At 37.7% G+C, this 26,688-nt stretch overlaps 2 protein-coding genes across 2 annotated transcripts; both read right to left on the minus strand.

Moving 5' to 3' along the window:
• Positions 1-751: 751 nt before the first annotated feature.
• Positions 752-3,349, minus strand: LOC113325137. Its single transcript, XM_026573360.1, has 5 exons — positions 3,295-3,349; positions 2,698-2,874; positions 2,207-2,259; positions 866-1,212; positions 752-764 (listed from the first exon to the last, which is right to left on the minus strand). Exons 1-5 carry the CDS (start codon positions 3,347-3,349, stop codon positions 752-754), a joined length of 645 nt encoding a protein of 214 aa, XP_026429145.1.
• A 10,141-nt stretch (positions 3,350-13,490) lies between these two features.
• LOC113325973 (tropinone reductase homolog At5g06060-like) lies at positions 13,491-16,968 on the minus strand. Its single transcript, XM_026573798.1, has 4 exons — positions 16,783-16,968; positions 14,510-14,764; positions 13,967-14,183; positions 13,491-13,786 (listed from the first exon to the last, which is right to left on the minus strand). Exons 1-4 carry the CDS (start codon positions 16,966-16,968, stop codon positions 13,491-13,493), a joined length of 954 nt encoding a protein of 317 aa, XP_026429583.1.
• Between the last annotated feature and the right edge of the window lie 9,720 nt (positions 16,969-26,688).

The raw sequence follows: 26,688 nt of genomic DNA on the forward strand, positions 1-26,688 counted from the left end.
AAGGACAGAAGGGTACCTTTCATAATTCAAACAAAAGGTCAAAGTGTATTTCAAATACCTCAACACTCTAAAAAGTGCATTCAATGTTCCTGCCTTGGATTACAAGTATACCTACTTAACCTACTCACAACATAAGCAATATCTGGCCTAGTACAGTTCATCAAATATACCAGACTTCCTATAACTCGTGATTATTCAAGTTGTGAAACTCCATTACCCTTATTCTTTTTGAGTCTACAATAATCATCGTACGGAGTATAAGCAGGTTTAAAATAAAAATGATAGAACTTTCTAAGTACAAATTCAACATAATGAGATTGACTAAGACTATAACCGTTAGAATTTCTTCTAGTTTTCATCCCTAAGATAACATCCGCGGGGCCCAAGTCTTTCATGTCAAAGTTCTCATTTAGCATGCTCTTAGTGGAATTAATTACATCCATGTTAGTACCAAGTATAAACATATCATCAACATACAAGCATACGATAACACAGGCACCATTCACAAGTTTGGTGTAGACAAACTTGTGAGATTCATTTATTTTAAAACCACTAGAAAACGTTACATGATCAAATTTTTCATGCCATTGTTTAGGTGCTTGTTTCAATCCATACAAAGATTTTTTTCAGTTTACAAACTTTCTTTTCACAACCTTTCACTATAAAGCCCTCTGGTTGTTCCATGTAAATTTCTTCATCTAATTCACCATTTAGAAAAGCTGTCTGAACATCCATTTGATGTATCTCTAGGTTATGAACCGTAGCTATACCAATTAACATACTAATGGAAGTAATTCTCGTGACAGGTGAGTAAGTATCAAAGAAATCTACACCATCATTTTGTTTATAACGTTTAGCGACTAACCTAGCCTTGTATTTTTCAACAGTTCCATCTATTTTACGTTTCCTCTTGAAGACCCATTTACATCCTATGGCTTTACACCCTGGATGTAAATATGCCAGCTCCCACGTATCATTTTCTTTGATGGATTCCATTTCACTTATAGTAGACTCTTTCCACCATGGAGCTTCAGAAGAAGTCATGGCTTCTCTATAAGTATGAGGATCAGTCTCGGCTAGGGCTACGAAGTCGGATGCAAAGAAGGTTTTTTTTCTAGCCCTTTTACTTCTCCTAGGCTCAATCTCTACTTCATCTTCCACTAAAGGTAAAGTATGACTGGTTGAAGGGATATCTAGGGGATCAAGACCTCTCTTACGAGAGTCAAATTTCAATGGAAAAATATTTTTAAAGAACATAGCATCCCTAGATTCCATAATAGTATTCACACCAATTTCATAAATTTCAGAACTCACAACCATAAATATATATGCAGGAATATGCTCAGGATACCCTATGATGACACAATCAACAGTTTTGGGTCCTATATTGGTTGTCTTAGGAGGAGGGATGGCAACCTTATCCAAACACCCCCACACTTTGAAGTATGCAAAAGAAGGTTGTCTACCTTTCCATAATTCATATGGAGTTTTATCTAATCCTTTAAAGGGTACTCTATTCAAGATATAACAAGCTGAGAGAACAACTTCCCCCCCCACAAGTTCGAAGGTAATCCTGAACTAATTAACATGGCGTTCATCATCTTCTTAAGGGTACAATTCTTACGTTCAGCTACACCATTAGACTGAGGTGAATAAGGATGGGTAACCTCGTGTATTATGCCATGTTCTACACAAAAATTTCCTATCGGAACTTTGTACTCACCACCACGGTCAGACCTTACTGTTTTAATGGTAGCATTCAATTGGTTTTCAACTTCTAGTTTATAAATTTTAAAGTCTTCTAAGACATCATCCTTACCTCTAAGCAAATATATATGACAATACCTCGTACAGTCGTCTATAAAAGTAATAAACCATTTCTTACCACCTCTAGTTTGAACTGATTTCTTGTCAACTAGGTCTGAGTGAATCAATTCTAAGGGTTTAAAATTTCTATGAACATTATTGCTAAAAGGTTTTCTAGCACACTTTGATTCTACGCATATTTCACATTTGTGTTCCTTTTCCAAACTAAATTTGGGTATCCAACCTATATTAGCCAGTTTATGCATTGACTTATAATTTATATGTCCAAGTCTACCATGACAAACATACGCAGAAGAATCATTCTTATTCATTACAACAGAGTTTACATTGAGCTTATACAGACCCTCAGTCTTATAACCCTGACCTACATAATCCTTACCTTAGTAACAACAACTTTGCCAGATTCAATTACAATTTTGAAACCCTTATCATCTAAAATACCACAAGAAACAAGATTTTTGCAGATGTCCGGAACATGAAGAACTTCATTCAATGTGAGAGTCTTTCCAGAAGTGAGATTGATCACAACTTTGCCTTTTCCTACAACCTCTGATGCAGTTGAGTTACCTATATAGAGTTTATCGCCTTCCCCTACCTTCTGGTAGGAGGTGAAAATTTCTCTGCTTGCACAGAAATGCTTTGTAGCTCCAGAGTGTACCCACCGGTCTCTCACATTGGTCACCAAATTTACTTCAGACATCATACCAGAAAACTCGTCCTTGTTGTTTTAAACCAAGTTAGCATTATTTTTATTTTTATTATTAAGGTCCTTACGTTTTCTACAGTGAACTGACATATGACCATTAACACAACAAGCATAAAATGGGCCCTTAATTTTATTAATGCCAGATTTGGGTTTCTGAAAATTACCTTTCTTGTGAGAACCAGGCTTAGAGTTGTGTTCAAATATATGAGCCTTTTTTGACATGTCCCTTGTAGAAGACACGGTCTTGTCCTTGGTGCACAACAGTTCGTCTACTTGAATCTTCTTACCCAAATCAACCATACTGACTTCACCAGTTTCATGCCTCAACTGTCGCTTGTATTCTGATCAGCAAGACGGTAACTTTTCAATCATAACAGACACTTGACAAGTTTCATCAACAACCATACCTTCAGCAAGAATTTCATTAATGATTTGTTGAAGCTCTAGAAATTGATCAACAACAGACTTATAATACAAGAATTTGGCAACTAGAAATTTCTTGCTCCATGTAGTGTCGGCTTGATATTTTGCTTTTAATGCAGCCCACAAATCCAAAGAAGTAAAGTTTTCCTTAGCATTATAAAAATCATACATAGCATCATCTAAACAGTTCAAGATATGATTTTTTGCCATATAATTCCGTCTATTCCAATCTTCAAGCTCAAGTTCATTACCATCTTCATTCATGGAATCATCAAACGAAGCAGCAATACTAATCTAACTCATGATAAATCAAATAAAACAACATCTTCGACTGCCACCTTTTAAGTCTTTTCCAACGAACTTTGCAGGCTTCTCAACATCGTTCTTTCCCATTGTTACAGAAAAAGACTACCGTGTTAAGATTGTTGGAACCGCAACAATAAAATATTGAAAGAATGATATTAGAAATAAATTTCTGAAAAGATTAAATAAACACTCAATGGAATCAGCAAACATAGTACAAAGTCACTTGATCGTCAAGCTGTCCTTAACACGATAGTTCACCGGTACGCCTCAATAATGGGTGATGCCTATACCCTGTGTTGAAGTCGTATCCAGGATAAAACTTCCCGTTGTAAATACTATAAGCACTATAGTACTTTCCCACTCTTACAAACTCAACAACAATGGCACAGAAGTAAAAACCTCATAGAGGGAGAAAGACGAATAGAAGAAGGATATTAGCATTTTTTGGACACAAATTGGAATGAATAAACCAAATGGTTTATATAGTGGAGAAGAGAGATAGTCGAGAATAATGTGCATTAAGAGCGAATCAAAGAGAATATAATTTTGTAATAAACCCAAAATAAATTTTCATTAATCCAAGATTTTCCAAAACGGTAAAAAACAGCACAACACCAAATGAGCCTGACTGTAACGGTTTATAGGTGTTACAAAGACCTTTAGTAACACGGATAAACGTTACTGTTGAGGGTGTGGCAGACTTTCTATCACAGTTTTCAAATGTTACATGTTTGGTCAGTAACGTTTTCACAGCACCAAACCATCTGTTCTATTTCGTGCAGGTAGTAACACGTCTCCACAATCTGTCACACATGAATAGTGTTACTAAATTTTTGTCTTGTAACATTGGACTACTGTTCCAAAATTAGGCCTTTGGATGTTACTGAAATCACATATATATCAGGTTATTTGTCACCATCTGCAGCTGACACAGTTCTCAAACATCATACTCAAAGTATGTATCTGTATTTCTGATGTTCGCCACATAAAATTAAAAGATAAAGAGTACTATATTTCTCGTAATATCATTACTAATATTCTTTTGAAACAAACAAAGAGTCAAACTGATAAAGATTGGATCATTTCTTACATTACAAATACAAGAAAAAAAAAACTAAATTCGTTAGTAGTGTCAAGGTATCTTTTAGTCGCCTATCCTTTTTGATGGTTTTTGCGAGAAGCTTAAACTTATACGTTCTTCCTAACATGTAAAGCCTGGAAAATACTGTGTTGGACTTGAAGACATCTCCACCAAATTTATTATATGAAGACAATTGCTTCTGTGGAATTGCAGCCTGGCAATACCGTGTTGGACTTGCAAATAATTATAGCCCGAGCACACAGAATTGGATTGTCCGTCTCAACAGTATTATTATTCAGGACTACCTGCAATGGTGCAATTGAAAATGCAGGAGCATAAATAACAAGGATACACATTTTGACGCTTGATCAAGCATCGAGGCAACAAACCTGAATCATTCTTTGTGGGCCTTCTGTTGGATTCTTCATAAACAATTTAATAGTGACTGTAAACAAATTTAAATGAACCAGAGAAGGATCTTCTAGGAAACTCTCCAAGAAACCTGTCAAAGAGCTCATTAGCATTGTCAATTCGTTATGCGTATTTCATAAATTATCCAGATCATGGATATCAGTAGAAACCAAATTACAAACATATGCTAAAGAATAAAAACTGAGACTCAACACTGGACATTGAATGTTAACTTCATAAGTACCTTTGATTTAAACTAAGGTGTCCAATTCCTCGTAAAGTACTGCAATGATGGATTGATAGCTACAGAAAAATAGGACTCCAGTAAGAATTTAATAATGTGATTTGTTAAACTGTGTTACAGTAACTTACGTGTTAGGATATCGCCTAGAGATACCCATGATGAAAATGATAGCCTCCTGGACCCCATGATTATGATCTCAATCAAACACTTTACAACGTTCAGCTGCTCTTTCTAACTTGATGGCACATCCATAGTACAAACCAGTTTTCTGACAAAATCTACGCCAACTTTGGAGGAATATTCCATGAATTCCAGCGGAGCTTGAAAAAATTATTACCTGCATACCAAAAAATTCGACGTCGGTCCTGAATTACACAGAGTGCTGTTAATAGGAAGGAAAGAATGGATTTGAGGAGGGAAAGATTTTGAGGAGGGAATTAAGATTTGAGGGGAGGGATTGACCATTTAAAAACGTGTTGAAATGGCCTGAATATCCTTGTCATTCAACCATCAAACAAGCACCTAAAATCAACGGAAAATCTCAAAATCAGGTTTCTTCTCCAAACAAAACTTAATATTTTTTCGATCAGATCAAAACTAACTTTCAACCTTCAAAATACTTCAAGTTTCTTATTTTTATAAGCACCAAACAAACTTCGAAATCAACAGATAGAAACCATCGTTACTGTGCTGGCGAGCGCGAGTTATCTAATAATCGAATATTTCTATACATTGAAATTATGATCCACTCAAAGATCCACAGTATCTCCAACAAGCCTTGGTGTATTAATTATTTATTCTAATCTAATACGGAGTCGATCTTTTTTGAATCTTTTTATGACAATAGGTTGTGTTTTCTGTTGCCAAATCAAAAATATCTGATACATGTGACCGATTTTCAAAGCTTGCTTGATAATGGATTAGTTGATGGTTGTATTAGGCTGTTTGCTTTATCAATTCTGAAGGGTTTTTTACTCCATAGAAATACAACAATAAGCGGACATAAGGGAGTTTTAGCAGGCAGGTTACTGTTTAACGATTAGGTTAGGGGGTGAGGTTGGTATTCCAATTTTTTTTATTACTTTTCATGTTAGTTTAAATTTGACCGGACATTGACTTGAGTTTGGGCGAAACCTTCCCTCCTCAAATCCATCTTTCCCTCCTATTAACGGACCCATTACACATGGTTAACAAATGATTATTATTATTTTAGACATAAACAAACAAAAGAAACTTGGATCCTTTTTGTTACCTAGTGATTGACTGTTTTATTATAACGCACATGTGGCTTGCACATGTATGATTGACTGAGTTGTAAAGGAAGTTATGAAGGAAAAGAGATTTTGCCCGTATTCAGTTAAAAAAAATAGGGTAATGCAAAATAGCTATTTATTTATAGGGGAAAACACAAAATCCCAGCAAAAAAATTAGCAACTATTAGGTGGATAACTATTAGTATCAAATGTTTTAATTGTGAATCCAAAAACAATACGCGGGGTTATTTGCAAAATGGTTTACTTTTGTTTTGATTGGAAGAGAAGATTCATGCACAAACTTTTGACAAGAAATAAATAACAAGTAGACAAGCAAAATAGGGAAAAAAAAATTAAGAAAACTCTATGGATAACCTTAAAATGAAACATATGGAAAAACTAATTCTAGAAGGTGAATTTAAGAAACGCATTACTAAGATTGCAATAACTCCACTCCCATTCACCATTGGCACCGCAAACCACATCATAGTTAACTAATGGCAAGTATCTCGACAACAACAAGCAGCAGTGGTGGTTGAACAACTATCCATGTTTGAGGGCCAACGACAGAACAGGTCCCAAGGCAGTGCAAGCCGTGCGACAACATAAGGCCAGCTCTGTCGTGGGCCTTTGGGACAACACTGCCTCAGGACCTGTTTTGTCGTTGGCCCTGAACCTTTTACCCTTATGATGTATACTTACTTTCCCCTCTAAGCCTAGCCCATCCCAACATTTCAAAATTAAATTCTCTACTTTTATAAGCACTCGAATGCATGACCTTTTAGGTGATGCTTCATGAACCTTTAGGTGATACTTAAGCATATCAATTGTCAGACCTGCAAACTCTCCAAGCAATTTTTCGCGCAAGTGTAACCCGGCAATGCAGTGGTTCAGTGATCTCTTATCACCCACTCGTATTTCAGCTTTATAAGTTTGTACCAATGCAAACAGACAACTCTACCTTGAGTATGCAACAGAAGACTTACTTAGATTTTCTCTACCAAACAATGTAGCCCATACTACAAAGAGGTTCCTGCCATGTTTATGCTCCACAGAGTTGAGGGAGTATTATCGAATCAACAGTAAACCAAAACCAAACGTATAAGCCAACAAACTCACTTTTATTAGCTTAAGGGAAAGATTACAAAACTCGTCCATCACATGGACCAAAATAGTCCATTCACCCTCTTGGTGAATGCCTAAAACACTCTCTACATTAGTGGTTCTTCTCTCAATTGAACAACACTCATTTACAAAGGTGCTCTGGATATTTATAATGCCAAGAACAAGGGACAATCCGTATGCAACTCAGTTGCACGTCCCATGAACAACCATCTGTCCATGGGAAGTTCCCTAACCGCCACAGTTCACTTTTTAACTGCCAACTTTAGTATTGGCGTGTAGAATGGCGCCACACTTGTTCCAGATGGTTAGTATATGCCAAACTCGGTTACAAAGCTCCTTTATAACCGTCCCCAACTTTCTCTTTCACTTTGGCATGCGTGTGATGCACACACACTCGAAAATGACAGCTTGAACTCAAATCTGCCAATCATTGCACCTCGCAACTTGGCCCTGCCAATGCTCAACAATGGTTGCGTTTTCCTCAGCTTGCACTTCGTTTATTTGATGCCAACATCAAAATATCATTCCAATTGAGTCTTTACTTGCTTAGTTCAACTTCATACTTCATATGCATCACTTGGATCCCTTTTTCTTGAGCAATTGATACCAATGCCGCGTTTGGCCTTGCCATTGTTGCATATGCATTGTCCAATCTTTGGCCAAATATTATGACTATTCCATAGACCAACTCCTGGCCTATTATTCACTCTTGCATCATCCTTGAGTTTGGGACACCTCAATTCCACGAATATGCATCAATGCCAACATCGCATGTTGCATCTGTCAATTTTGGCCATGTCTTGCCAAACCTTCAATTTTCGGCCAATAAGCTTCATTACTTAGCCAAATGTATTTACAGTGTAGCGCAACCTTTGCACTTCACAGGCCCTGCAGGGTTCCACTATCTTAGTGCTTGATAGTCTATACAGTATACCGCTATTATGGCCTGCATTGCTCTATTATGGCTTCACATTGCGCCATTACGACGGAACTCTGACTTGGCCTGCAACACTGTAATGCGCATTCACTATGTGTCACTTTAATCCATGTCATATACCTCCCCCACCTAATTCGTACAATGCCCTCCTTGAACGCAACAAAGTACACTCGCTATACTTGTTCTCTGGCCTTGTACGCTTCTGACCCCTTCTCAGAAATCAGCAAACTTTGCTTGGCCTTTAACCTTGCTAAAACTTATTTTCCTAGTACTTTATGCCATCACTTATCTTACTGCCTTTCCATTGATCCTACTGACTTGCACTATTGTTGTCGCGTTGGCCTACGCTTCAACTCCCAGTACAATCGCATATCAATACCTAAATGCTTTTGTGATATATTTCCATGCATTTTCAGAACTCCTATGAAATTCGACAGGACTCTTTTGGATAAACCTAAACCAATGGTCCTTATTCGATTGCATCAGCATCACAAATCTTTTCTCTGAGCCATTCCGTGCCCAAGTGTATACTTAAAACAACCAACATATCACCCTGATATGCATAACTTAGCTTACTTCCTTCAATTCCGACTGGCATTGCACTCTTGCAATTCAACAGGCCTTACTTTATACTAAATGTTTTTAAATATTTTTGCAAGACTCTTGTGCAAACTCGACTGAAATACATGACATTAGCCATGACTTAGGAAACCCCGGTTTTTACGGTCACCTCACTGGACAGGGTTCCTCTTCAAGCGCCTTTGAAACCATCACTTGCTCTTTGAAAATGCTATGCTTTAATGTATAGGAAAAAAAACATCATTTTCTTCCTAACAATGAGTTACTCTTAACTCATATACTTAATGGACTTACATCTTCATTCTTGCTACGTTCCATACCTTCGCTGCCAAATGCCTTCGCACTTCCACATAACTCTCAACAACAAACTCGACTATCCCACCAACTCCTCTATTTGCTTCTTTCACTTTCAGCGTCTTCTATTTCATATTTTGGCTTAATATGCTATGTAGGATCTTCCACGTGAACTATCTTTACTTTGAACGAAAGAGGAAAAATCTTTCACTTTAAATATCCTCACTCACGGCTACCTTACATAGAGTGACTTCATTCCAACACCAAGGTCCACTCTACCCAAACTGAAAGTATACTCAAACTTGAGCAAATACTTGCGCTAACTGATTGCAACTTGTAAGACCTAACAAGCCTTGCAATACTGACTTCAACTTCGCTTCTAAGTAACGAAGGAAGCGAGACAGCACATATTGTCCCCAATGTAGCAATTCACTTTGCCAGATGCACTCTTCCAACTATCAACGTTCGTATGCCACTCCCATAACGAAGCACACTATAATTGACAATTAGTTGAATACTCCTTTTAGACTGATGCTATCATTTTGCTTTAGCTTTCATGAAGATTCCTTCAAAATTGACCTCATGCCATTCTTATGCATCACCACTACTTTGTCCTTATTTTCCATGAATCTAAAATTCGCCTAACTTGCATCTCCAACCGCATTATGCATCCTTGCCATGCCTAAATCTCATTTGGCGCATGCTACTGCTGCATACATGCTATGCCAATTAGCACCCAAATATTGACACAAAATTGTGCACCTTTGCACAACTGGAACAGACTTAACTTGGTGATTCTGAGCATCACCATAGAGCTCAGCAAAGTCATATCACTCCATGACTTTCGCGGACAAATTCCATTGGACAATCTTAACAATGCCATAATCCTTTCAAATGAGGCGCACTGCCTACGTTACTTGAAGAAAGAATGCCACATTCTTCTTCAAACTTGGAACTCATTTTTAGTGCCCATGCACATCTGGTTTCTCTTGTCCTTCTCCTTCTCCAAAATCAACTTCAGTAGTAACAATTGTTGATTTGCAGTCGACAAGAACATCCGCTTTTGGTTATGATCAAATGAAGGTCTTTGGACACCCTTGTGCAAGCATATTGATCCCACTCATAAACCAGGTGCCAACACACTCCTTGTGCGCATCTAGCATCAACGAAGAACTCTTAGAAAACGCAAGACCGTGGTGTATCGGTTTTACCCTAACTTGCGCTTATTTATTCATCCTTTCAATAATCTTTATGCTAGATAATAATTGGCCATCCAATTCTTCTTCTATGACATCACATTGCCACAAAAATGCTAATTCGCAACCAGACTTTGCATTACCACGAAGGTACATGTATTCGAGAGAGATAACTATAATCTTCCATAAAACTGGATACGATGAAATCACCTTCAATCTATCGCATAGACATGTTCTTCATCTACTTTGCCACTGCAAAGGCCAACAACATCTTTGCATTCAGAAATTTCCCCAAAATTCCCATTACAACATGTAATGTACTCGCTACTGATAACACTACAATGATATGCATTCCAAATGCGTAATCATTGTATAATTGTGAGAAACATGGACTTTAAACACCTGAATTGCACCATAGAATTCAACATAATCCTTAGTTTTGTCATGCAATTACTTGAAAACCTGGTTTTCAATAATTCTCGCATGTTCGTCTAACACTTTGGGCAGGAATTTTGACACCTTTGTCATAAACTTTCATGGCCTGTTGCTACTTCAAGCTTCAAAGTTCATTCCAATTGATATTTCTATACAAGACCAACTTCTTCTAGTCTCCATACTAGTGAAACCCAAACAATTCACCACTGAATTTGACAAACAAATGACACCAACTTGAGTAAAAGAGAGAAAAATCAGCAACTGTGTCCCCTAACCTGGCTCTGATACTAGCTGTTACACTCCCATTTAATCTCCTAAAATTTTCATGAGACATGACCGGCAATACTCTGTGGTTCAGTGACTCAACATCAACCACAAGTACTCATCCTTGCATACTTGCATCAATGTACGCATCTGTATTCATTCATAAGGCATTGCACAACGGAAGTCTTTTCTTCTTTCTCTCTAACTCTTCATGCCCCCATAAGCATAAGAGGTTCTTCCATGCATCAAACCAATAATTGACAAAGTCACACAAATAAGCAACATTAGAACACAAATATATACTACAACAAACTCATTTTATTGCACTAAAGGAATATTACAAAACTCGTCCATTACATGGACCAAAACAGGCCATTCACCCTATTAGTGAATGCCTAAAACACTCTCTACATTAGTGGTTCTTCTCTCAATTGAACAACACTGATTTACAAGGGTTATATGGCTATTTATAATGCCAAGAACCAGAGCCAATCCGTATGCAACCTAGTTGCACGTCCCATGAACAACCATCTTTCCATGGGCAGTTCCCTATCCGCCACAGTTCACTTTTTAACTGCCAACTTTAGTGTTGGCGTGTAGAATGGTGCCACACTTTTTCCAGACGGTTAGTACATGCCAAACTCGGTTAAAAAGCTCCTTTATAACCGTATCCAACTTGCTCTTTCACTTTGGCATGTGTGTGATGCACACACACTTGAAACTGACAGCTTGAACTCAAATCCGCCAATCATTGCACCTCGCAACTTGGCCCTGCCAATGTTCAGCAATGGTTGCGTTTTACTCAGCTTGAACTTCTCTTATTTGGATTCCAACATCCAAATATCGTACCAATTGAGTCTTGACTTGCTTAGTTCAACTTCATACTTCATATGCAGCACTTGCATCCCTTTTGCCTGAGCAATTGATACCAATGGCGCGTTTGTCCCCGCCATTGTTGCATATGCATTGTCCAAGCCTTGGCCAAAGCTTTGGACTATGCCATAGACCAACTCTTGGCTTATTCTTCACTCTTGCATCATCCTTGAGTTTGGGCCAACTCAATTCCACGGATATGCATCAATACCAACATCGCATGTTGCATCTGTTAACTTTGTCCATGTCTTGCCAAACCTTCAATGAAGCTTCATTGTGTTGGCCAATAAGGTTCATTACATAGCCAAATGTCTTTACAGTGTAGCGCAATCTTTGCACTTCACTGTCCCTGCAGGGTTCCACTATCTTAGTGTTTGAAAGTCTATACAGTATACCGATATTATGGCATGCGTTGCGCTATTATGGCTTCGCATTGCGCCATTATGGAGAAACTCTGACTTGGCCTGCAATACTGTAACGCGCAATCATTATGCGTCACTTGCATCCATGTCATATCAATCCACTAGGCTATCGATTTGTTATTATTGTGTATCATCCCCTGGATGGTACTTAGACCTTTTGATTTTTATTACCACCATCGCCCCTGCCCATCTTTAGGTTCACATATATAAATATTGGGTACAACTCATGCCTATATATTTTGAGTTTCCGTACGGTATTTTTATTCTTGTAGGTTAGTAGGTGGATATTAACAAAATATGTTACCGCTCCCGTTAAATTTAAGGTTTTTCTAGTGCATCAGTGTCTGTAATTTTGCAAATTTGATATAAACTATTGTCACTTTTTGTGTAATGTCGTTCTAAATTATCAAAAATATATATGTATATTTGATCTCATAAAAGGCCCCATCAATTTTTTTCGCACATGGTTCTTCTAGACTCAGCATCGGCTCTGGCCCATGGTATGTCTTACCCGTTCATTATATTGTTATTATTTTTTTTTCTCTTAATTTGTTTTTTTACAAACAACGAAACAATAGAAAGACAAAAAGGAATTAGAAGCCTCACCGTCCTAGAGATGAGAACATCTCCAATAGCGGATGTAAAAAATTCTACGTCGAAATTCGATTAAGACCCTTATTTTGGAGGATTTGCATATATAGTAAATATAGGACCCCGTAACTAATAAACCGTTTCCAGTATTATAAAGGTTTGACTCTTAGAAAACTTTATGTGATGAAATGAAGATCTAAAATTCTATGTGTCATGAAAAATAAATCTTCCACTTTCTATTGAAAATGCTCCGAGTAATATACAAGAAGGAGGGGAAGTAAACCATTCTTCAGAGACATGGTTTGCAACAACATAAAATACGAAGGCATGAGCCAAGAAATTCGAATCCTTTTTTATAAACTGAAACTCTACGGACTTGATATGAAATCCCTTTCTTTAATCCTGCTAATGGAGCCTTATTAAAAAAGAGAAAAAAAAATAAAACAACCTCACACAGGAATAACTCAGAATCTACGAAATGAAAACCACAAACAATATTCAGGAAGTTCCTACTGATTAATAATTAATCTTGTGTAGGGAAGAAACCATTAACGGTAAATCCACCATCGACACAAATGACTTGGCCAGTGATGTATGAAGCACTAGGGAGGCATAAGAATGCCACAAGAGATGAAACCTCATGTTGGTTCCCGATACGCCTCATAGAAGTTCTAGCTTTAACATAGTCTTCCACCCCTTCTACTTGCAGATCCTGATCTGCAAGCCAAGTTTTAATATACCATGGTGCGACGCTATTCACCCGAATCTTATCTTTCGCCCATTCACAAGCAAGGTTCTTAGTGATTTGATGAATGGCTCCTGATTCAAATAGAATATAAATTGTCTATCAAATTTGGCAGCAATTAAGCTTGCATATAACGGAATAATAACTCGGGTCCAAGAACATAGCTCAGTGGTATCCCATCAACTCGCGTATCAAAAAAAAAAAGAACAATAACTAAGACTTGTATTAATTAGAAAGTGAAAACTGAAATATACCATTACATGCAGCATAAGTAGACACCAACCGTGCAGCAACAACGCCAGCAACAGATGTAATGAAGACGATGCTTCCAGAACCAGAGGCTTTCAAGAGAGGGTGTGCATTTTTTGATAAATGGCATCTAGAGACCCAGTTAGTACCCATAAGTTTTTCGCTATCCTCATCTGTGTAATCAACGATATCCTTGTACATACTTAATCCGACATTGATAACCTATTCCAGGACATGGACTCTCTCGTCAGTTTAAGTAGTGGTGAAGCAGGGATTTATGGTAGAATGGGGCAAAACAAAAAATAAAAATCCATTGAATGAGACAAACAATAAATAATATATATATATATATATATATAAAGACTAATTTTGGGGGCTTTTGTGAATATACACTCTTATATTAGGAATGAAACAAAATTAATGTAGACCCAGAGTAGGATTCTAGTTTTGGGAGTCAATTAGAAATGAAAACAACTACTCCTACTTTAGTGAGCCAATTGTAATCTCAAGTATTTAGTGAGCCAACAGAAGAAGTCGTAGACACTTACAACGATGTTGAGTTTGCCCCCAAAGATAGATGAAATAGTATTGATTAACTTCTCTCTATCTGCTGGAGCCGAAGCATCACTGACTGAACCAGTTACGTTGTAACCTTTTTCTCTCCAATTTCGCAAGCACTGCGCAATATCATTTTCATTTCGGGCAGTAAAATGAACAGTTGCACCAAATCCAGCCAACTCCTCCACTATAGCGTGTCCAATCTCTTTGGTTTCACCAGTGACTGTAAGGAAATGGTGGGTTTTCTAAATAAGGTCCACTTCCATATATAATATGGGTTACTTAATGGATCATGGTTTCCTAGAATGAGTTGGTTTCCTAAATTAAGGAGGCTAATACTTGGGAACCAAGTTTGTGACTCCTATATAAGGAGGTCTAGGCTAAGTGTTTTAGTCATGCAATCCTGATTGTAAATCTCGTAGAGATGTGAGGGATTCATCCCATCTATTGAGGTGGTTATGTGAAAGACCTAATGGTGGAAGGAGTATATCATTATGGTGTTTATGGGATACTTATCGATGTTGGAAGATATGTCGTTATGTAGTATTCGTATGGGGATGTTGGTAAGACATCTTGTTGATGAAAAGATCATCTTGGTGGTGCTGGATTAGATGGATTAATATATTAGAGGTTAGCTAAAGGCATCCATGATAATCTATATCAGGGTGTGCAGAGAAGATCGTCTCGTTGTGGTAGATAATGTGGTAAACATTATCCCGTATGGGTGAAGATGCTACTTTGGATCTTATAGGGTGCTTGTGAGAGTTGTTATGTTCGGTCACATTGTGGTGAGTCGATGGATTGATTTAGTCAATCAGTTGTGTAATTCTCAATGGTGATTCTATAATGAATAAAGAGGTCGTAGCCGTTTGGTGGATGTAGACAATATTACACACATTGTGTATATTGTTGAACCACGTTAAATTCGTGAGTAATTTACTTCTTGTTGCTTTGTTTATGTCTTTCATCTATGTGGTTCTCTTTATCTTCTTCTTAACTTAGGTCATAGTAAGGTTCATGGAGCAATCCGAGAGATCAAGTGTTTCTTGTTAGCTAATATGTTTCCGCAAGATTAGCACGTAGATGGATTTGAACCCAACAATTGGTATCAGAGAATTGTGTTGGATACCAATCAACAATTGGTATTAGAGCATTGAGTTGGATACCAATTTCCTCAATAATTGGTATCACAACGATTCAGTTGTCCCAACAATTGTTATTAGAGAGAGGTTAGATACCAATTTCCCCAAAAATTGGTATTAAAGCATTAGGTTAGATACCAATTGCCCCAACAATTGTATCAGAGCTTTAGGATGGATAGAATATTCTGAAGAGAGAAGTTTTTGGTTTTCTGGTTGGAAGAAGTTTTTAAAGACGAAGGGTTGGGTTTCATCAAATATGTGAGGATTTGATGTTACAACTTCCGAAGATGCAGAGTTTGATGTTTTCAAGTTAATATGAGATTTGATTTCATCAGTTTTGGGAACAAAGAAAAGTGAAGTGTACTTCGAAAAGAATGGGATTATATCAGGTGATCTACATTCGATATGGTCAAGAATTGTTTTCTTGATGTTTATGGTGCTTTACATTGGATATTTGACATTGATACTTATTGGAGCGTAACCCCTATGCATGGCTTCAAGTAAGTTTATTTATTCTCTATACTTCGTACTATTCTTGAAACTGTTTGAAAGACCTGCATAGATTGGTTTTCAATTAGTCGGTGTTTGCTTGGCAAGACACAAGAAGGAAAGAATATTGTAGTTGGGATACAAATATTGATTTGTATGTTTGTGGAAGTAAAGACGGAATATAAGCATGTCAAAGTCTCATTATTGTTCCAAACCAAGCAAACAATAATTTGGTTATCCATTGGATTATGTTGCTGCTTGTATTTAACCTGAAGTTGAAGAATGTGAACATGGATTCATACTCGTTCTGACTTAGTTGTTTGTTGCAATAAGGATTTGGGGAAATCTCGTAGTAGGTTTCATTTTGGAAATATTGCCCGTTGGACATGGTTTGATATGTTCCAGAAGTGAAGAGTTTGATTTTCAGTCTTAGTATTTGAAGCATGTGGCTACAAATAAGTTGCAGGACATGGATCATTGGATGAGATGTGATATTGTTTGCAGTGGATCTATGGATTCTTATTATTGTATAAGAAGCAGTTTTTCGACACAGTTTGTTAGGGTTTGTTTGTCTGTGTTGAAGTTTGACATTGTGTCGGGTAGAACAATGTTTTCTGGAGTTTCTCTCGTACTGTTTTCGATGGAGAAGCTGGATAGTTTGTGATCTTTTGATTCTTGTCGATGACGTTCTGTCGAAAAGTTGTTTTTGTTATACACCATTTGAAGTCGATCGGAGCTAGTTGAAGTGCAAGACCGCTGTGAGAAACAGGTTGGTCTGTTTGTGTTGCGGATATGTTCTTATTTTGGAAAAGACCCATTGTGAGGAATTAAAAAGGTATCGCTTGGACACTTCAAGAGTTTAAATAATAAAGATACAAAACTACAATGTGTATGGTGGTGTGTCTACATGAGTTAGCGCATACTACTTGGAGAAAACACGGTGCATGAATTCGAGTGGGCTACAATTTCGGCGTGTTTTTCCATCAACCTTTTATTATGCATTGGCTATTTGATTTCCCGATGATCATTGTGAGACTTTCTGTTGGAGATAGAAACATTATAGCAATGATAAGATTTGAGGGTTTTCTTATCTTCTATAGTTATTGAAATTGATTTCAATAGTTACAGAGCCTGTAGAGATGAAGGTAGAAATTTCTATTGAGAAATTTTTTTCGGCAACGATATAGTTTCCGTCAAGTTACAAAAACAACAACGCTTTGAATTTCTTGGAGCTTGAGAAAGTTACCGAAGGCTTCAGATTATGGCTGAGTGTGATTCGATCTTTGTGTGAGGACGGATTATCAGATTTCGAACGTGGGTGTACATTTTTGGAGCAAGATTGGTAAAGGGATATGCATAAGACAGAATGTGTGACTTTATGCATTGTTACGAGGGTAGCAGTGAATTCTTCGACGACGGTCACAGTTCTATCCGAGTCCGATTGTGTTGTGGTTTGACTGTCATGAAGTCAAAACTACATGCTTAAGAAATTGATAAAAGACTATCTTGACAATTATGCATGTAAAAGGGACATTGTTGTCAAAGCCCGTTGAGGTTGCTGAAGTGATGTAGAAGATGATTGATGTATCAATTGTTGAAGTCTCTGTGAAGCTGGACACGTGTTTGGTATGTATGCAATGGTTGAAGATATGATGAGCTTTTTAAAGGAGTAAAACTCAATTGGGGAAATATGGTCATAGAATCATGATCCAATCGGAGATAGGCTTGTAAAGAAAGATTCATAGAGATGAGTTCGAGATTAGCACGCAGTGACAATGATCCATGGATTGGTTGTATTTAGTGCCAGTTAGAGTCATGCTCAATATCCTTTGGTACATACGAGATAGTTAGTTTCTTGGAAGCTAACATGGAGGCTGGTTTATTATAAACTAACCTGAAGTATCTCGTTAACTCGCTTTTGTGGACATGCTCGTGGAAAAGAGAAAGTATGTGATCAGTTGTTTGAAGAATCAATTGACTAGAATGGAATTTATAAACGAAGATGAATACTATGGTTATGCGAAGGTAATGCTTAGGCATACGCATGAAGGCTACTGTGGTAGTTTTATTTGTTTATCGATTAGTTATGGATGTCAACCCTAACGGATGTGGTGCAACTTGGATTTAGTGGCTTAGAAGAGCGGAACATTAACTTAGGTGGAGCAAAGCAGGCCAAGACGGAGCTGTGTTCGTAGTATGGAACAAGTTCGAAGGTGGCGAAGGCTCAAAGGCGCATAATGACTGTAACTAAGTTCGATTGGTAGCATATGGACAACGATCGTGTATGGTCTGATTGAGTTGGCATGCAATACACCTAGAATGGTGCCAATCAATGTGGAGTTGTGAACATAAAGTATTAAGGTGTTTCTGAAGATGTTGCATAACGAATGATCATATGATGATAGTTGTTGATATGGTCAGATTTTCACTGTGGTGGAGATTTGTACAATCACCGGCAGGTTGGATTGTTAACTCTGAGTTGGTGAAGTTCAAGTTTGGTTTTCTCTCTTATGGTGGAGGTTCTATGGAAAAATTTGGATGAACTACATTTCGGTTTGATTCCTATTGAGGATATGTAGGCAACCAGTGATGGTGCAATCAATGTTCAGAAGATATAGGGATAACAGTTAATCGCCTCATGCATGAATGCATGATCCGAGGTGGACAATTGTAAGTGAGTTTCCTAAATTGGGTCAACTTCCATATATAATACGGGTTGCCTAATGGACCTTGGTTTCCTAGTATGAGTTGGTTTCCTAAACCAACGAGGCTAATACTTGGGAACAAAGTTTGTGACTCCTATATAAGGAGGTCTAGGATAAGTGTTTCAATCATGCAATCCTGAATGTAAATCTCGTAGAGATGTGAGGGATTCATCCCACCTATTGAGGTGGTTATGCGATAGACCTAATGGTGGAAGGAGTACATCATTATGGTGTTTATGGGATACTTATCGATGTTGGAAGATATTTCGTTATGGAGTATTCGTATGGAGATGTTGGTAAGACATCTTGTTGAGGAGAAGATCATCTTGGTGGTGATGGATTATATTATAGGTGTTGAGCTAAAGGCGTCCATGATAATCTATATCAAGGTGTGCAGTGAATATCGTCTAGTTGTGGTAGATAATGTGGTAAACATTATCTCATATGGGCGAAGATGCTACTTTGGATCTTATAGGGTGCTTGTGAGAGTTCTTATGTTCGGCCACGTTGTTGTGAGTCGATGGATTGATTTAGTTAATCAGTTGTGTAATTCTCAGTGGTGATTCTATAATGAATAAAGAGGTCGTAGACGTTTGGTGGATGTAGACAATATTATACACATTGTGTATATTGTTGAACCACGTTAAATCCGTGAGTACTTTACTTCTCGTTGCTTTGTTTATGTCTTGCATCTATGTGATTATATTTCTCTTCATCCTAAATCATAATAAGGTTCATGGAGCAATCCGAGAGATCAAGTGTTTCTTGTTAGCTAGTATGTTTCCGCAAGATTAGCACGTAGATGGCTCTGAACCCCAACAATTGGTATCAGAGCATTGTGTTGGATACCAATCAACAATTGGTATCAGAGCATTGTGTCCGATACCAATTTCCCCAATAGTGAAAAGGGTAGTCTTTCTCTTTAGAGACCATCTAAGACTTATATCACTACTACTGTGTGTATCAACTATGTTTGCAATATATCTTTCTATGTAAATTATTTTTTATTTGCGTTGATTCTCACTGAGTTTATATATAATTTAATTTTAATCCTACAATTATGAAGTCGCTTAGTGAGGCTAACAAAACTTAAAACAGTTGACCGTTAGGTACGTGAAGCAGCTAAAAGTGTATTAACAAGTACTAGTCGGTCACAGGACTAACTTCACTTTTGATTTGATGGTTCAAGTATTTAATCACCAAACCCGTTATTTTTCGTACCCTCTCATGCGGCTAATGATTGCCTAACGCATAGCACAAACAACCATCGTGAAACTGTTATTCATCTGCGTTTTGAATGTTCTTTTGCTTTAGATGTCTCATGTATTACAGCTCTTCTGAGGTTATTTGAAAGACTGTGTTGTTTCTCTGTAGACTCGGTTTTTAATTTTTCTTTTCTTGCCAGGCTTTATTAGCCGACTTTTGGTGTGGTTAGAAAAGACACACAAAAACTTGCAAGTATACAAGGCCAAGTTTTAGTATAGAAGGTAAGAGAGGGATCAGTCCACAGGGAGTGGGAGCATACAAGAAATTTTCCTAAGCTAGCAATGGAGACAAGGCACTATGGCAGTGAGCAAGGCAAAGTACCAAAACAGTTAACAAAGCAAAGATGACAAAACAGCATGGAACCAAGGCTGTGAGCCAAGGGCAGGGGTGAGTTTGTGCACTGATTTCAATGCACAACAGGCTTCAAAATACAAGAAATAAACAGCAAGATAGCTAAGAAATTTAGCTGAGCAGGGAGCAAAATAAGACTGAAATTGTAAGTGACTGAATTAAGGTATTGTGGTCTAAGCTAAGTCTTTGAATCCACCCTTGTGACCTATCCAGATAATGTAATTCTAGGTTGAATTCCTAATGGAACTAAGTGACAGCTAAGGTCAACTTATGATCCTAAGCATACAAAAAGGGAATATCAAGATAATCAGCTTGCTCAACTGATGTGCTCCTAGTATTGACTGTCTTTTGACAGTACAATCAATCATAAGCACTAGTGAGCACTGATTTCTCCCATTGCTCAATCAATTCAGTGCACTAAGGCTCTAACCTAGCATTCCATTATCAGACAGTGCACTGAGGTTTCATCTAAACCTCAGCTGCAACAATTTAGCTCGTGCTCAACATATAAACAACATTAACATTCATCACATATGATAATAAGAGCAAATTCAAACACAACATGACTGAAAATTTACAAAACAAATGAACCAACAGTTGAGGAACTGGCTAGTCCAGTCCTCTTGGGTGAAGCTCTGGCTAATCCAGGCATGCCCACAACAGCACAAAACACCTTCTATTTATACCCAAATTAATCAATTAGGGTTCCTACACAAAAATCCCCAAATCAGGGCAGTTAGGGTTTCGAAATCTTACAAAAAGCAAAATTGACATAACTAACTCTCTTAAATCACTCAATCTTCTTCGACCCATGCCTTTATTCCTTCTCCTGCGTCTACCCATGCTCTAATTACAACTCTATTTCAACCTATTCTACCAATTTCACATCTAGGGTTCATGAGATTGGTGAGGCGTGAAATTGGTGGAATAGAAGTCTATAGAGTTGGTGAAAGTGGTAGTGATGATGGGTTTTAGGGTTGGTGTTTGTGGCAGTTGAGAAAGGTGGAGGTGTGGTGGTTCTGCAGAGGTGAGGGAGAAGATGAGATCGATGGTTTTGGGAAGAAGGGAGTGTTTGGTTTGCTGCTCGACTTGGGATGTAGGTGTTTGGTACTATGGTGTGTGTCGGGGACAGAAAATGTTGATGCACAGCGAGGATGAGACGTGGGATGTGGGGATGGTGGATCGATCTAACGACGAGATGAAGTGGATCCTGCAGCGGCCGTTGGATTATACAATACAACAAAATTAACGACACCAGATGGAGTTAGGTGTTGTAGTGTTAAGCGGAAGTATCGAGGTTTGATGCGCAGGCAAAGAAGCGACCGTAGGATGCATATGCGATCCAATATGACGGTCGGGAATGGAGGCGGGTATGGATATAGAAAATGGGTTTGGGTAAGGGTTTTGGGCCTTGGGTATGCCAAGCCCATATCTTCTTTAAGAACAATTCTTCCTTCTTGAGCCCATTCCTAGCTTTTTGGACGTGCGCTCCATTCTTTGCGGCTTCCTTGCGTAATTCTTCCCGGCTTTTCACTACTTTTCTGCTCTTTTCGCTCCGCGACTCATCCGAACTTCGTTTATTACCTAAAAATGCAAAATTAAGTAAGAAAAGTATTTATTCTTGAAAACAATGAAAATACAGAATATGGGATAAAATGTAGAATTAATGCACAAAGATGAGTTAAATGCCAAGAAAAATATATAAATATGCACTTTTTAGCACTCATCAAATACCCCCAAACCTGAATTTTACTTGTCCTCAAGTAAAACAAAAACTAAAGAAATCCTACCTATACCACTGTCGCTGGTCTCTCGAATGCATTTAGCGTATGCACTAAGCCTTTTAAACCACTAAGTGTCCCTAGTGGACGAGTTAAGTCTCGTGAAGGTTTGCTTAGAACGTTCCTACAAAGTTCTAGGTCAAAATATAAGCTCATATTCCATCAAATGTGACATGTGCAAGACAGTTTAATCTCACAGCAAAATGGAGATGTCAATCTAGCTATCAAAGGCACAATCCTAGCACTGATAACAAAAAAAAGACATGTGATAAGAGTGTAAAGTGTATCTACACATGTGTAAAAAGATCTGAAGTTATGACTACTAATCACCAAGAGATAGTTTCTCAGGCTAAGAACCAAGGTCGAAATCTAGCTAGCTGTCCGGACTTACGAGAATTGTGAATGAGTTGGAGGTATTTCACAATTACTCGCGTTGTACATCAATGGCATACACCCTTCCTTGCTTATTACAATAAAACACAAAACATGACTCTTATTTACATTGACTACTCTCTTTTATTTTTGGAACAAGAGAGAATGGAATTGATAAATACTTGATTTTTTTTTTTTTTTTTTTTTTTTTTTTTTTGAATAAGGAAACACTTTTGATACATATACAAAAGGAAACAAAAGATTACATGACACTTTGCAAGAGGTAGCCCTTTTTGATGCACCCAGTTAAATTCGATGGTTGTCTTTCTTAATGTAACCTCCACCTTCTATCCCAACCAACCAAAGACAAGCTAGTCAAGTTTCGTTCAATATTCTAAAGTGATTGGCAACCGTGACTTCCTATCAAACACCTTGAAGATCGAGGCTATACATGTATTGGTAGATCGTGCGCGTGCAAATTTCTTATCACTATGTGATTGTGTAGAATCAGGGTGCCTAAATATCTAGACTAAGACTCCTAATAATTACATATTTGCACAAGAGTCAACATTTCAAGGTAAATGAGCTCCATTTTTATGTTTTTTCATTTTTTTAATTTTTTTTGAATTTTTTCGATTTTTTCAAAAGAAGAAGGAGTTCGTTTTCAATTATGCATATTATCATGTATCCTTCATACCCCCAAACCTAAACTAAACATTGTCCTCAATGTTTCAAAAATAACAAAATTATAATGCAACATATGAAGAGGATCATGTATAGAGTAAAAGGAAGAGAATACCCGATTTCGGCGAAAGCACGAAGAACTCCGTTATTCAAGGCAGAATCCAACATTTCAGCCGATCATATTGGATTAGCAAAATATATACAAAAGGAACAAAATTTTAAAATTTATCTACTGGATTATATACAAAAATTCACCATACACTAACAATCTAAAGAGTTGAGGATCAACCCAAAAGACAAAGTGTAGCGGTTTCAACAACTTCACACATGAAAGAAAAGCACGTGAAGCTGTGAAACAAATGAGCTACCCCCAAACCTGGATTTTACAAAGGTATAATTTTGAAACAAAATCGCGCAGTTTTGGGGGTTCATCATGTACAAGGTCTAACTCAAAGTGAACTGTGCTAGGGACGGGCAAACATGCTAATTCCAACTGTGGTTCCTCAAATGTATTATACTTAGATGCAAAATAGTCCAAAGGACTTGGGAAGCACACAGTTCCAAACCTAGATTAGGGACTCTCAGAAAAGTCGGTTTGACAATATGGGTACAAACCAAATCTAGGTTGGGTGGAAGGCCATCAGATTGTGACTTATGTAGGAAGATAGGCACATCATTACTAATCACATCAACATCTCCTAAGTCTTCTACACGTGTCACAACATGCTCACAATCATCAAACAAATTGGCAATCACAATCAGAGTCATCAACATCATCAACAAATTTATTCTCATGCATCGGCAAATCAGGAGAAATATCACAATGTGACCTAGGTAGAGAATCAGACACATCAAATATATTTTCATGCATATTAGCATTAGTGTCTACAGAAGATTCAACTATTCCTATGTCATGCTCATCTTCACAGAATAATTGTACGAATCCCATGTCAATATCAAAATCATATGAATTACAATGAGTATTAGAAAAACAACATTCATGAAGGTCAGGGCGAGAAGCCATATGTTATTGAACCAACAGGTTCCACAATATTTTCATGTTCTTCTAACATATCATCATAATCATCATAATCATCATCATGGTAGCATGCATATTGGTCCTCATTAACAGTGGTGGTGTCATTAGTCGATTCATGTTCCTCTAAATTAGGTTCATATTCAACATCATTTACATGAATGGGACTAGACACTTCATTAGGGACAACATACATTTCCTCATGAATTTCCTCCTTTTGTAGGTGAAGCAAAATCTGATCTAAATATGCATGAATTCGTGATGTAGATCTATCAAAGTTTTGCTTACTGAGTCTTAAAGCTTCTGTGGTGGAGTCTAAATTCATGGGAGTACAAAATTCTTCATGTTCAAATTGTGGTGAATGGTACATGTGTGCATGGTCATTAGGGTTTACAAAATATTGATCGCAACCCTCAAAGGATTGATTATGGTCCCAATGACTACCATTCTCACAATTTATGGGCATTTCATACCTTGGATTTTCTCTAGATTGCCTAAAATTATGCAAAATATGACAATTCTCAACAGGGTGGTCTAAACTACCACATGCGGGACATGCATAGATTTCAGGTTGCCTAAGAAAATTAGATGTGACAGATTCCTCATGTGATTGCATTTCTAAAGATGCGATTCGAGCTTCTAATTGATCGATCAGTGATGATTGTGTGAGTGAGGCCTAGCAAAATGTTCATTTTCACGTTGTGGCGAATGATGCATGTGTGAATAGTCATTAGGGTTTGTATTGAGGCTCGGGACTTTGAAAATGTCCATAATAATTCCTATGACTATTGACATCATGGTCTATGGGAGGTTCATAACGTGAAGTATGTCCACACGCAAGTTCTCTAAGGGATTTGTTGTATTCCCCAACTGTAGAAAAGATCTAGACATGATTGGGCTCAAAGCTAAGTAAAGAGTTACAAAGCTCAAATTTGGTTTTTAAAGGGTTTGGATTTTTGGGAAAAATTTGGTTTTTATGGGTAACATTTGGTTTTTATGGGTTTAAAAATTTGGTTTTCGAAATTAGGAGCAATTTTTTTTTTTTTTTTTTGTGTTGGGTTTTGAAGCCCAAATTTTAGTTTAAAAGAAACTACAAGCCTAACAAACAACTAAATTACAAGCCCAAATAAAGAAAGAAATAAAAATAAAACTAATTATTACAAACCCACAAAAAAAAGAAAATAAAAAAAATTATTACAATCCCAAAATAAAAAAAGAAAAAAAAAAGAATAAAATAAAATTAAAATAATTATTACATGCCCAAAAAGATAATTACAATTACAAACCAAAAAAATTACAAGCCCAAAAAATTTGGGTTTGGGTTTGGGTTTACCTTTTTGGAGGGAAGCCCAGTTGGGCTTTTATCCCTTTTCTTAAGTTGCACAAGCCCAGTTGGGCTTTGGGATCGTCCTAAGTAGCTCACGCCCAAGCCCAACAACCGTTGGAGTTGGTTCAGCAACACGAGCCCAGGAGGATCAGCTGCGAAACCCAGGAGCAGAAGATCACGAGCCCATCAACAAAAAAAAACAGAGCCCAGCAGCAGCAGGTGGCTAAGCCCAGTTGCAAAGTTTGGCGAAGCCCAGCAGACCACCACCAGTGAAGCCCAGCAATGAAACGCAGCTTCAGTTGGCAGCCCAGTTGCTTTGGCTTGGCAGCAGCAGGCTTGGTTCACCAGCTCCAGCAACAGCAGCAGCAGCAACATCTCAAGTGGCCAGCAACACAGCTCTGCGGCAACTCAGTGGCACCTGCAAGTGAACAAGAGTGTAATGATCTCAGACAACTCTGCAATGATCTTGTGCAAAGATTGCAGAAGCAGTGTGCAATGATTGCAAGGCAGAAGCTGCAATGATCTTGTGCAATGATTGCAGGGCAGGACAACAAAGGAAATCAGCAGATGGCAGCACCACTCCCCGGCAGCGGCGCCAAAAACTTGGTGTGGTTAGAAAAGACACACAAAAACTTGCAAGTATACAAGGCCAAGTTTTAGTATAGAAGGTAAGAGAGGGATCAGTCCACAGGGAGTGGGAGCATACAAGAAATTTTCCTAAGCTAGCAATGGAGACAAGGCACTATGGCAGTGAGCAAGGCAAAGTACCAAAACAGTTAACAAAGCAAAGATGACAAAACAGCATGGAACCAAGGCTGTGAGCCAAGGGCAGGGGTGAGTTTGTGCACTGATTTCAATGCACAACAGACTTCAAAATACAAGAAATAAACAACAAGATAGCTAAGAAATTTAGCTGAGCAGGGAGCAAAATAAGACTGAAATTGTAAGTGACTGAATTAAGGTATTGTGGTCTAAGCTAAGGCTTTGAATCCACCCTTGTGACCTATCCAGATAAT

The sequence above is a fragment of the Papaver somniferum genome, chromosome 1 (assembly GCF_003573695.1).
Source record: "Papaver somniferum cultivar HN1 chromosome 1, ASM357369v1, whole genome shotgun sequence".
NCBI lineage: Eukaryota > Viridiplantae > Streptophyta > Magnoliopsida > Ranunculales > Papaveraceae > Papaver > Papaver somniferum.

Coding starts and splice junctions, on each gene's coding strand:
- LOC113325137 (XM_026573360.1), bottom strand. CDS start 3,349: ATGGGAAAGAACGATGTTGAGAAGCCTGCAAAGTTCGTTGGAAAAGAC. Junction 2,260..2,697: donor GCCTGGTTCTCACAAGAAAG/GTAATTTTCAGA, acceptor GTGGTATTTTAG/ATGATAAGGGTTTCAAAATT. Junction 1,213..2,206: donor GCAAAGTTGTTGTTACTAAG/GTAAGGATTATG, acceptor GACTCTCGTAAG/AGAGGTCTTGATCCCCTAGA.
- LOC113325973 (XM_026573798.1), bottom strand. CDS start 16,968: ATGGGTCTTTTCCAAAATAAGAACATATCCGCAACACAAACAGACCAA. Junction 14,765..16,782: donor CAGCTTCTCCATCGAAAACA/GTACGAGAGAAA, acceptor GACCTTATTTAG/AAAACCCACCATTTCCTTAC. Junction 13,787..13,966: donor TACTTATGCTGCATGTAATG/GTATATTTCAGT, acceptor TATTTGAATCAG/GAGCCATTCATCAAATCACT.